Genomic DNA, 13,243 nt, shown 5'->3' on the forward strand with positions numbered 1-13,243 from the left:
TACTTTGACTAGGTCTTTGCAAACATTAATTTTATTGCTTTCAGACACTTAGAAAATGACCTACTGGTTTACTTTTGACCACTTTCCTGCTGCATAAACCCCATATTTGCTAGTTTCATTTATAACATTAGATGTTCTTGCTTTATTTTAGGGAGGTTTCCTGGATTATATTTTCACAAAGATAAATAATAATGCACACATAAAAACCTTTGCTTGGCTCAGTCTGATTTAAACATTTATTTTATAATGCAATAATTGCTTGTTACAGAAAGTTTTAAAATAAAACTATGCAGAGTGAAAACTATAAGGCATGCAAGAAACTTTGCATAGGTCTAGAATGGCAACATGTAGCGCCAACACAGGCCTGCCAGTTAGTTACCGTTCTTCTTAGCTTTTCAGATACACTGGGGAAAAATATAGCAAAAACTTTCATTTAAAGGAAATTAACAACAGGAAACTGTTTGATAATGAGTAACAGACAGCATCAAATGGGAAAAAAGAAAAACAGAAACAAGGGACAGAAAAAAAAAGACTAAAAATAAAACATTGCATGTATGGGTAGAATGGTCACACAGCGCCCCCTGCCTCTGAAAAGCCATAACAACAGTCTTTATATTTGTTAACGTTCACTTCATGTATAAATATCTTGAGCAGCTGAGGTGAGGTTTAAGAGCTGGAGGGAACGTGGGACGAAGCAGCGCCTCCCTCTGCCTGACCCAGGAGGGCTTCACTCTCGCTGCTCTGGGAGTCTGGGCTTTCCTCCGCCGGGCTGGGCGGGCCGCACAGACCCAACACCTGCTTCACCTGACGGGGAAGATCCTGCAGGGGACAATTATAACATTAAATCTACTAAAGGTTTAGTGTTATACTAAATCACTAAAAACTGATCAAATAGTGCATGGTTCTGGAGTATCAGGGTCAGATGTTTAAAAAATTTCAACATGAGAATGAAGTAATAATATTAGAATAAAGTTGTATTAATGCGAGAAGAAAGTTGGAATATTACAAGAATAAAGTTTCAGTAATACAAGCAAAAATCATAATAAAGTGAGAATAAAGACATTGTTATCCAAAATGGCATCGTAATATTCCATTTACTGGAATAAAGTCATACTAATATGAGAATACATTTGTAATATTACCAGAATATTTTTTTTACGAGACACAAAAAACTAAGTTAAAATGTTTACTTGATTCTCAACATTTTGAGAAATCTGATAAGTGTGGTGTGCATTTATTCTCAGCCTCTCTGAGACAACACTACCTCTTAGTTGACTTCACTATTTTGATGACGGTGGGTTTTATTTACATTTCTTTTTTTGGCATAGAACTCCACAAATTATAGTTCCAATAAAAAGAGCAGCTGACTGTTCACTGGATGACAACCTGTTTTACTCACTTTGCAGCCAACAAGCTGCCGGTAGATGGCCTCCGCCTCCAGCAAGACGCTCTGCAGGTCCAGCTTCATCGTCAGCTCATTAATATGCTGCAAACCAATTAGGAGAAAAAAAGTCAAATTCAAGCACTTTTCAAGCATTTCAAAGATAAGTTTTCAAACTTTTCCAGCATCACTTTGGAGAGGAAAACCTTTGAAAAGAACTTCAGAAGGCAGTTTTAATTCACTAATGAACATGAAATTGGAAATAGCAATAAAATATCCAAAGTTTTAAAAGTAACCTCAGAAATTATCCAGAAAAAATTTGGACATTCCTAAATTTCAAAAGTCTACGTTTGAAACTTTTTCTATAAAATTTCTGAAATTAATTAAAAAATTTCTGGATTCTTTTCAAGCAAATTTTCAACTTTTAGTCTCAGAAATTTTCTTGTTTTGTTTCTTGAAAATTTATGAGATCAATCTCAAAATTTTTGATTTTTTTTTTATTGGAAATTAACAAAGGCCCAAATACACAGTCATATTTTACAAAATATACAAACAAATTGTGTTAAAATAAAGGACCTTTCTGCTCAAATTAAATGATTAAACACAAAATATAAGGAAACGCCCCCAAAAAAATCTCCAAAAAATGTTCTGGCTAAATTTTCTAGCAATTAGTGAATATAAATAATTTTGGGGATTCTAACTAACCTGAAACAATTTAATTTCATTATGATTTAACATCAGACGCTGAGATTTTTCAACAGTAAATAACGTTTTACAAATTTAGGTTATTAAACTGCACTTTATTTCAAAACTGTGCAGTTTGAATGTCAAACACTTTCAAGGATTTTATGCAGAAATCAAAAACCTAATTGAATTCAAGGATTTTCCAGGATTTGCAGCACGGTACCCTGGACCTTGTAACTACCATTTGACTATTAGTGATGGCGACAGCTGACCTTGAGGATAGTGTTGAAGTCGTGGTCGGAGCCAATCAGCTCCCCTCGCTGCGACTCGAGGATGGAGCAGGCGATCAGCAGGTGGAAGTTGTCACACGGGAGTTGAGTCCAGAGAACCTGGAGGACAAACCATGCAAACAGGAAGCAGTTTTTTTACTTTTAATCTGGAGTTTGATTGGCTGTGCAGCTCAGAGGTTCAGTTTTTAAAAATGTATCGTGCTGTGCTGATTTATCACCAGTTTATTTGTAGTTGTTTACTTTTTAGCAGTAATGAGGCATGGTGGGAAAGCCTCAAACTGCTGCTGCAGAAGCTACTCAGGTTGTTGCTTGGTAACCGAAGAGTGAGTGAGTTGGTCGATAACACCAACCTTGCTTGTCTAGCTGTCAGCTAAAGCCTTTCCTCTGCGAGTCTTTGTGGCTTGATGATTTTGGCTCGTTACAAAAGGTTTTGACACCCTGATCTAAATCAAGCCAAAGCTGATGTAAGATTTTGATTAAATAAAAAATTAAGCTAACTTTTGATGACTTGAAATATATCTTATCTATTTACAGAAGTCTCACCCTAAAAATTTTTTTCACAGAGTTTCCATCTGCATCAACTGTCTGTGAATACATTTCTGAATGGTTGTCTGAGGCCAAACAAAGTCATTCAGAGGGCTACAAATGACCCAGTTGTGCCGAATTCTTTCCTATCCTGGATACGTGATATCTGAAGACAACCAGCTGTATTCTTTTGCTCCCACTTCACACAATAAATCAGGCCACTACTATGACAAAAATTTGAGTATTTGGTTCCGATCTGACACTCACCTCCCACAATATGAGGATGTCTTCAAAGGAAAACTCCCTCTTGAACCAGATGAGCAGCCAGCGGAAACAGAAACAAAGCGAGCCGCTGTCCTGTGAATCTGAGCGACAAAAATAAGATATTCAAAGATCAAATGTTTTAAGAAATAATAAAGAAAACCTCTCTAAAATATAGATATTTGCAGCAGCTGATATGCTCTTAAAGTCTTACTATGAGGCATTTATTGTAATACTGCTAAAACAAAATGTTTACAACTTCTTTTCCGTCTCTTTTAGGCAACTGCATATCACTGCAAACATAAAATACTGCCCTGCATTTAACCATATTTTTATACTAATTGATGCTATAATCATTATTAATTATCAATGATTGAACAAACATCTAATGATCAACTACTCCATGAGTAGCTAATTCATGCAGTAGTTGATTGAGTAGCTAAAATAGAGCACAGCAGCTTACTACTATATTTTTTTATTTTTAGCTATTGTTTTTCAAGGTGTAGATTTGAAATTCACTATATTTTTTTTATATTGAATATTAGATGGATTTTTTTTTTAACCGTTGGCGTCCACCAACAGTTGGCGGAAGCTAGCTAGCAGGCCGAGTGACGGTAAGATTATTTTCTCTCAAAAACATCTAATTTGCACAGTTACTACGAGGAGGAATGTTTTAATCACTGTGAAATTTTCCTGCGCGTGTCTCATTTGCGTGGCAACGGCAAAGCATCGCAATATTGAAAGACATTTTCAAACACGTCACACATCGAGCTAGCATGCTAATTACCCACCGAGCAGCGCAAAACGAACCCGGAAGTCAAAGGCAGTTTTGAGCAAGTCTGTTTTTTTTTATTCTTCTGAGTTCAGTAATTGTTTAAGTAAAAATCTGAAATGCTACATTATTGATCATATTTGCAAAAATGGTGCACGCAATTTTGTAAAATTGATCATTTGTGAACGTAAATACTAGCAGAGATTGATATAAAGTGTTGCATATTGATATTTATCCGTTGTTCAATCGTTGTTGACATTTATTGTGATAATTAACATGACCTATGTTTTTGCATAGATAAATATCATTAATTAGTAATAATATAGAATTAAAAGTAAATTGAGCAAATTTGTTATGCCATATGTGTGTAGTCAATTGCTAGCTTTTGCATTAATTGGTACCCAAGGAATGGCTCTAAGTTTCGAAAAGATCAGTGATCTCTGCTGTCATGGAACCAATCATAGAAAACATGTGTAAATCACAGTTTTTAGGGTTTTCTGTCAGATTTTTTTCAAAAGCTAACTGAACATTTTGGGCTCTAGGTAAGTTTTATTAACTCAACTGAAGGTAAAAATGGTTCTGTGGGTTGTAAAGGTTGCAGACTATCGGTTTAATAGAATAGTTTGGTTTCTTCCCTTTTTTTTTTAAACCTACTTTTTCCCAAATATTTGGATATGCCCCGGGACTGACCGGGGCTCATTGTGCTACCAGACTGCCCAGTTTGACGGGAAAATGGCAGCAGAATGGCAGCAGAACTAACCCAGGAAGTCGCACAGCTCTGGGTCCAGAGCCTTCAGAAGAATGCTGAGCTGAAGAAGCTGCTGCTTCATGGCCTCCTGTGACTCCTCAAAGTTCTGGTGCTGCAAAAACACAACCAGCAAAAAGATACAAGAATGTACTTTCCAAACACATGACCAACTCAACAACAGCATGGAAGACATAATGGGAACCTATTAGTAGAAAATGTCAATAAAACCAAGGGAATATTTCAAATCAAAAGCATTTTGTCGTGAAACTGAGAAAAGAAAAGGGAAAGTTCTCAACTTACCACCAGGTCCATGAAGCCCGTCAGGCACCAGAAGGACTCCACCTCGTTTTGAGTGACAAACAGGATCGGAGAGAGGAGGTCGCTCATCCCCTGGACATAACCTGGATCATGATCAAAGTGTCACCATTAATAACAATAATAACTAGAACATTTCTGAAGAAACTTAAAAGGGTCCCGGCAAAGTGTATCAATTGGACCCAAATCAGGCATTCCGATGCTGAAAATTCGCAACAATGCCAACATTAGCTAAAAGGCTGTTAGTATCTTTAGCTGTAATGTTTGCACTGTACATGCTACTGCTAGCCTGTACAGTGACCAGCATGATGACAGTACCAGTATCACATGGGGATCACTATCATGTTGACAAACATTGGCCAAATCCATTAATGTTTTGGTTTGCTTAAATTCTGTCAATAGGATTACTTACATGTTGAAATAAGACAAAACTAACTTACAAGTAACTTTGAGCAAAATATAAGAGCTTGTTTTCAGTAAATAATTTCTTAATATTGATTTGAAAAGTACTAGCTCCACTGGGAAATTAAGTCAGGTGCACTAAGATATTTGCACTAGAAATTAGCTAAGAAACACTTTGTGAGATTTGATGTTTTTGCAGTGTAAGGGGATTGGACAAAATTCTGCACAGTTGCAGTGATTGGTCAGAAAAAAAGGTTGCAATGTTGGATTAATAGTTGCAACATCGCAATTTCCTGGAGGAATTACACAGCAGCAAATCTACAACAAAATGACTGAAAAAGTAAAGAATCAACGGGATGAAATGGCCTAGTCATTGCATCACTAAAAATTCTTCAATTTTGATCAGAATGAAGGAATTTGTCCTGTCAGAATGTAAAATGCAATCCGTTAGTTCATAAAAACACACCGAGATCAAAGTTGTACATGCAGTACGTCATCAGAACGTCGTGGAGCAGAGTCAGGCCCGGGTTGTCGTTGCCGGAGAAGAACGTGTTGTTCCTGTCCGTCCTGTTGACGTCCCGCTCTGTGGAGGACAGCAGGACAAAGGGTCAGGAATCTGCTGCAGGGCTCACACAACAAAACAAAGAGATGTTTTATTATTTGGCGACCTATCAGGCTCCTGTAGCCTCTGAGAAGGGAGTTCCTCATCTCCTGCTCTTCACTCACAGACTTCCACTGCACCTTCATCCTGAAGTACTCGTCCCTGCAAATGAGACGAAAGATGTCTACGTCAACAGTCTGAAATGATTCATTGTGACAGACCTAGAACAGTAGCTAACAGTTATTTTAACGGTTGAGTGAATATTTTTCTATTGCTAAATTGGTTGACAGTTATTTCAATAATAGATTAATCATTAATTAATTAATCGTTTCATTATTCTTGATAATTAATTGAATAATCAGATAAAACAATACCACATTTGCATACATTTCATTCCAGCCTTTTTATGCAATATAAATAAAACAAAAATGCAAATAAAGCATTGTTTATCTGCAGACGCATCCTTTGCTCCAAATGATCAGTTATTCACTAAAGGATGTCATTGCATTTTAAGCAATAAAATGTTCTTTTTCTTATTTAAGAAAGAAATTTAATTGTTTATGTACGTCTTTTAATATTGTATAAGAAGGCTTAAGTGAAAATCTGCAGAATGTCCCAATTTTATTTATTTGATTATTTATCAGAATAATTGATTAATAATTATTTGAGAGCACTAACGTTTTTACTCGAAGAATTTCCTCTCTTTCCTTTGAGGTGCTCTTCCACGGATAAAAACCAAGGAGGAATTTCCACACTTCTTTCCTGAGGTTTGGAGTGATGCCCTGCAAGGTTTAGGAATATTTAGCTCCAGTAATGTTCCAAATGAACATTATTTTTACTCTTTGTCCTGTCGTACCCCTCTGAACACCAGGTCTTTGATTTTCTCTGGGTCGTTCACGCGGCCTTCAGAGTCCAGGAACTCCTCCCACTGGTCCAGAGCTCGTCCTCGAGTAACTTCTGGCCTGGGACCGAGCTCCACGCCCTGCAAGGGGAAGAGCAGCCACAAACACCAGCAGCTCACACCTGTTCACTTCTCCGACTCTTTGCCGCAAAAACACAGAATCTACCAAGTATTTTTATGCAAATATCTTAGTACACTTAGTATACTAATAGAATAAAGTCATAAAATTATGAGAACATCATAAGAGAACAAGGCATAGAACTTTAAGAATGAAGTCAAAATAATATGCTAATAAAGTATAGTATGCTAACAATAAACTATTATTTTGTGGCAATAATAAAATAGCAGGACTTCTATTGCAACAACACATTATCAGGAGGGTAAAACTAACCTGTCTCACAACAGTCTAAATCCGGCTCACGTTGAATATGTTGAGAAAAACTTAGGAAAATTTGAGGAAAAAAAATCATAATAATACCAGAGTAAAGTAAAAAAAAAAAATCACGAGAATAAAGTCAGTAGCAATTTTAAGGAAATTAATTTTCCTTTAAAAAAATAATTTTCTTAAAATTAGCAGTTTATTTTACTTATTATTTTATGAAATAATATAGTAGTGCAACTATAACTTTTTTTAAAAATTATGTTTAGGAAATTATTGACCAACATCAAGCTCCTTTATCTTGCTGAAAAGTTACTAATTTATTTATTTCAACTGCCCCCAGATATTTGCACTAGAAGCTAGACCAAAATTACTTGGTAAGATTTTGTCTTTTTGCAGTGTGCCGTGTTGCTTTTGCGTCTTTTTCTTACACAGGTGATGAGCTCAAACCCGGGCTCATCATCAGACTGTGACGGCCGACCCGGATCCTGAGCGCTCTGCGTCACAGCGGCCTCTGGTGGCCGGAGGGCAGCGCGGAAGAAGTTGGTCACCTTGGAGAATCCCCCAAACGTGGTGGCGTACGGGTCATGGATGAACCTCTGCTCCAGTTGGAGAAACAAAACATTACTGAAAAATTCAAAACGTTTGGCAGACTCAAGACATCGAGAGATGATCCTGAAAGTACCGTGACGATATCGGAGCCATCATCCAGGATGTGCAGTTTGTCAAAAGATGGACCAAAATCAGCTGAAGACGAGTCGCGTGGGTAGGCGAGGAAGAGGCGTCCGTCAACAGGTGACCTGATGATGAAACATAAACCATCTGTATTACAAATCGCTGTGGCAGAAAGTACGACTACTGCTCTGAACTGATTTATCAACCCCAAAGTCCTGAACTTTGGAAGATGGGTGATTTACATGTGAAGCTTAGCTTATCTACACCAACAGAAGTCTAAAAATTAACCACAGGGGAGCAAAATCAACCTCTTTTGCTCAAACCTTTCTCCTGCGAGAAAGGTTTGACTGACGTTTACAGTTATCAATAATCGCCCTGCTGTTGCCAACTCAAGTGACTTCCTATATTTAGAGAGGTTTCAGAAAAAAAACAGCGCTGCAGTGTGACATCACTGTTCTTCTTTTGATCATGCAGAAGTCTGATTATGGTCAAATTTAATCAGCGATATAAACCGACAACACAACGATGCAAAACATCTCCAAACAAACAGGAAGAGGAAATAAAATCAACATCCTACTGGCGATCTATGAGGAGAAGCTTGACCCAGAACTCTGCGTGATGATAACAGGCGGAGCAAAAAAGTATGACGGCATATTGAGGATTAAAAATAAAGAAAGAGTAAACTTCCACCAAAAATAGTTTTTATATACATCTCAGAAAACTTCTAGAGAAAAACTGAAATTTCTAAGTTTGAAAAGTCAAAAATTTGCTAGAAAAAAATTTATCAATTTTTAGATAAAATTATATTGAAAAGGATGGAAATTTCTGGTTTAAAAAAGTTGAAAATTTCTGACTAAAATATTTTTTTTAAATTGCTGGAAGAACTCAGGAATCTTGAAATGAAGCTAAGAAATTTTCCAAAGAAGGAAATTTTCTTGCTTGAAAAGTAAAAAATTTGTGAAACTTTTTTAAAGAAATACTGAATTTAATCTCAGAAGTTTTCCAGAAAAACAGCATCAAAAAGCGAAAATGTTCGGTCACATTCAAAAGCGGTAAAGTAAGAAAGGTAACATTTTCGTCTTTCAAAACTCACAAATTTCCAAGTGTTTTTTTCTCAGACATTTATTCTGTGTAAATGTGCTCCTTTTCTTTCCATCTCCCATGAAAGCGGACATTTGACAGCTCTGATAATCACAGAGCCCGTGATATTTTTAACTGTGCTGGCCACACTCACTGGTCCAGGACAATGTAACGGTGGAGAGCCCGCAGAAGTTCCCTGGTTCCGCCTCTGTGGAAGTGCAGAGGGGGAAGCGGGTGTCCTCCTCTGCTGGTCAGCACCATGAAGTTCCGACCCAAAGAGAAGCGGGCCCTCCGGAGGGAGTAGAGCTCCGACAGAGGCAGGGAAAACGCCCACTGACCTGTGGGACAAAATTGAAATTCAGAAACACTTCATTAATCCTAAAGGAAATTTAAATGTTTTCGTAACTCATTCATTTAGATTCTTTAAGGAGTTATTGAAGATCATAATGCCATCAGCAGGAAACATCTTCTGCAACAGTCTGAATCTGAAGAACTCTCTGACTGAAGATACTCTGCCTTCCTAAGACAGTCCCATGAAGGGGATAGTCAGGGTTGTCCATAATTTTCTTGATCCTATGAAGAATCCTTCTTGGCATCATCATCTCCAGAGGTTCCACAGTCGTGCACAGAACAGAACCAGAACAGAACAAAACCAGGCTTCTTCATCAGGCTGCTGAGCCTTTTCAAGTCTCTGCCTCTGAGTCTGCTGCCCCAACTGATGACGGCAGAAGAGATGGCACTCTAAACAGACTTATAGAAGATATGCAGCGTCTTGCTGCAAACCTTGAAGGATCTTAAAAACCCAAGTTATTAAGAAAATGGCTGCTTATCAATTAATCATTGTTTGATCAATAACACCAATCAGATTTAGATTAATGTATTAATCTATAGCTCACATCCATAGCGATAACTGCAGGAAACAGGAAGTAAAACCTGAGTCTTTGACGGGGGCGTGCTCGCGATCTTTCTTCACAGTGCTGATCACTGCCCAGTCAGGCTCATACCCAGGGTCAAAGTTCGTGTCCTCCTCACCATCCTGATTAGAAACAGACAAATCAACGAGAATTAGAACAAATACAAACATTTCTGAGATTTTTCGCAGGTATTCTGTTGACCTTTTTGCTGTAGAGGACGGCAGGCGCATTGCGACCCTCATCCTCTAGGGGGCTCCACTCTAAAGCAGGCTGTCCGGCCTGCAGAACATAAAAACATTAGTTCATCCTGCAATTTTCTGGATTCTTGTTTTTCTCTCAGCAGATCTGCCTACCCGTTCCACAATGCGAATAAATCCCGGTATGCTGGTTTCCTGGTTGCTCCTCTTGGCGTTTGTGTGGAGGTATACGCCCTCTTTCTCAAATATCAGCTGAGAAGAAAAGAAATCCTCGGTTGAACTTCGACAGTGAGCCAACGCTGACACTGACTGGACAAAAGTGTCCAAATAAATTGGTTTTAAACTGTCTGATATAGTGAAAACGCATGAAATTAAACAAAGTCTAATATGACCTTTGTGTTTTTGACCAAAACGGAGAAATAACCTGATTATTCCAACAAGTGACACTTCTGGGAAACAATGAACTAATCACAGATAATAATTACGGCTCCATGGCTTCATCTTCCTTTTTCTAAAGCCCACCAACACATTATGGTTGATAATTATCATTAATTAAAATTTTTTTTCCATCTTTAATGCACCATAACTGAACTTTTGACAAAATGTGTTCATTTTACACCTTATCTGTATTTCAACATCCTGTATTCTTTCATCAGCCACTTTCTTTGCCTTGAAGTGACACTAAGCCCTTTTGTTTGTCATAGTGAATCATACTATATAAATATGCTTTTGAGCCAAAAAAGATTAAAAAACCAAGTAAATCAATGGAATCTTAAAGCACCTTTGAGTTAATCATGTGTTTATGCTGGATTTTTTGTTTTGTGGTTGTATCCATTAGTTGTAGTCCTTTTGGATTACAATACAAAAAAGTGTAAAAATACCCAATATACCTAGGATTTTAATGTGAATTTGGAGCACTTTAAAATTTGCAGGGAAATTTTGCCAAGCAAAGCTGATACAAGAAGCCTGATGAATAAAATTTAACTGGGTGGCATTTATAGTTCATATTTACTGCCAATTAGCACTAATGTCACCCTAAGATACTTCACTAGAAAAACCAGTTCAATATATAGAAATGTGATACAAATTAATCATTTTAAGGTTAAGATAACTGCCTTTTTTATTTTTTTTTTTATTTTTTTATTAATTTTTTTATGAAGTTGTTTGCGTGTTTGTTGGATACATTACAGAGAATGTGGGTAATTTTTTAAAATCATACTCAGTCTTTACAGTACATTTTTACATGATTAAATAACTTTAACTTTCAACATCTTAGCATGTCAAACTCCAGTCCTCAGGGGCCACAGTCCTGCAGTTTTTAGATGTACCACAGGTACAAAACAGTGGAATGAAATGGCTTAATTGCCTCCTTCTTGTGTAGATAAGTTCTCCAGAGCCTTGATAATTACCTAATTATTCTATTCAGGTGTGGTGCAGCAGGGACACATCTAAAAGTTGCAGGGCAGTGGCCCTCCAGGACTGGAGTTTGACATATAGGAATGGGAAAGGTATGTCACATGATTACAGTGACTCATCTGTCAGATCAAAATCCCAACACGTTCAAGAAAAACTTGCTTAGACTTCACCAGTTTTCACCCAGTTTTCTCCACGCACGCTTCACCACCAAGAAGATGAATCACATCAAATGGTGGATCAACGGGACAGGTTTCCATTTTTTATTTAAAGCCCATTGTCAAAGATGAAGCGGAAAGTGAACTGGATTCCTGTTTCAACGTCACCGAGCTGGTGTGCTAACCTTACACCTCAACAGTAGCTTTGTGTTAGCAAGACAAATTCGTTAGAGAAACTATAAAAGTAAAATATTCAAGAAAAACGAAAAAAATACCTTGTAATCTTCCACGTTTTCCCCCATTTTCTCGTCGCCTGAGTCGCTGCTTCGCCTCTTCCAAAACAAACGTGACGTCACACTTCCTGTTTACGAAACGTCCCGCCCACCGAGAGGCGGTCATGTGACGCAAGAGCCAAGCTCGCTTGTTTAATGAGCCCACAACGTTATAATACACAACCAGTAAGAGATTGTAAGGTTTTAATATCAATATTTCAACAGAATATATCAAGTTATAACTTTGTTTAAATTCTGCCACCAGATGGCAGCAAACCTTTTATTATTTTTTAAAATTATTATTAATATTATTAAGGTTTATCTGTTACCTCTATTATAATCAAGAAAATTAAAATGAAAAAATATGAGTATAAATAAACTAAATACAATTATAAGTTATACTGGCGGAAAAACTAATTTTTAAATTATATTTCTTCATATCTTTCAACCTCATTATGAAATTTAATCTCACCTTAATACATATGTAGTTTGATTACACTTTGAATTACTGTTGACATTGATATGCACATTTATTTTTATTATGATCACGGAACATTTATGTCATTGTTTGAAATTATTTTATATTTTTAGTTTAGTATATTATTGTATTAAAATATATTGCGCGATCTGGCCATATTTGTTGCTATGTGTCTGCAGCGTGAAGGTCTGTGTTGTATTTTAACCATAAGCGAAAAGAGGCTGCTCCTCGTGCACAAGCAAATAGAGAAAACGTGCTCGTTCACAAACACATCACGTCGGTAAACAGGTAACGTCAGAGATGCGTCAAGTCAGAAACAAACCAGGAAAAGACAGGAAGTTCTTCTGATGTTACAATTTAATTTTGATATAGGTTGAGTTAATATCGTTTTGGACAGGAAAAAATTACGTATTATTCCTTCGTTGTATTTTATTATTATTATTGTTGTTGTTGTTATCTAATTAATTTTCTGCAAGCCAGAGTTGTCGCAACTAAAAGAAATAAACAAATTGAATTTATCACTGTGTGCAATTAAACCTCGTAATAGAGAGACATCTCTCTTTTTTTTATTTAAATTTACTTTCTCGACTATGTGCTTGTTTGTTTAAGTTAATCTGAAAATTGGGCGAATCCGTCTCATGAAATTGGAACTCCTGAATTAAACTGAATAGAAACAATTTAAGAGACTAAGCTTGAAATGACTGTTTATAAGACATTGAAAATCATTTTTTAAAAATCTTATTTCCAAATAAAATGAGAATATTAGATAAATAAATAACATTTTCCATTATTATTAT

At 36.7% G+C, this 13,243-nt stretch overlaps 1 protein-coding gene across 1 annotated transcript; it reads right to left on the reverse strand.

Moving 5' to 3' along the window:
- Positions 1–222: 222 nt before the first annotated feature.
- tbc1d17 (TBC1 domain family, member 17) lies at positions 223–12,077 on the reverse strand. The gene is made up of 17 exons (XM_055052080.1): positions 11,972–12,077; positions 10,282–10,377; positions 10,130–10,207; positions 9,948–10,050; positions 9,169–9,352; positions 7,945–8,059; positions 7,691–7,858; positions 6,836–6,961; positions 6,658–6,761; positions 6,047–6,141; positions 5,845–5,961; positions 4,962–5,062; positions 4,674–4,773; positions 3,148–3,245; positions 2,338–2,454; positions 1,400–1,486; positions 223–819 (listed from the first exon to the last, which is right to left on the reverse strand). Exons 1-17 carry the CDS (start codon positions 11,996–11,998, stop codon positions 667–669), a joined length of 1,869 nt encoding a protein of 622 aa, XP_054908055.1. The 5' UTR covers positions 11,999–12,077; the 3' UTR covers positions 223–666.
- Between the last annotated feature and the right edge of the window lie 1,166 nt (positions 12,078–13,243).

The sequence above is a fragment of the Poeciliopsis prolifica genome, unplaced genomic scaffold (assembly GCF_027474105.1).
Source record: "Poeciliopsis prolifica strain line A6 unplaced genomic scaffold, Auburn_PproV2 SCAFFOLD034, whole genome shotgun sequence".
NCBI classification, from domain to species: domain Eukaryota; kingdom Metazoa; phylum Chordata; class Actinopteri; order Cyprinodontiformes; family Poeciliidae; genus Poeciliopsis; species Poeciliopsis prolifica.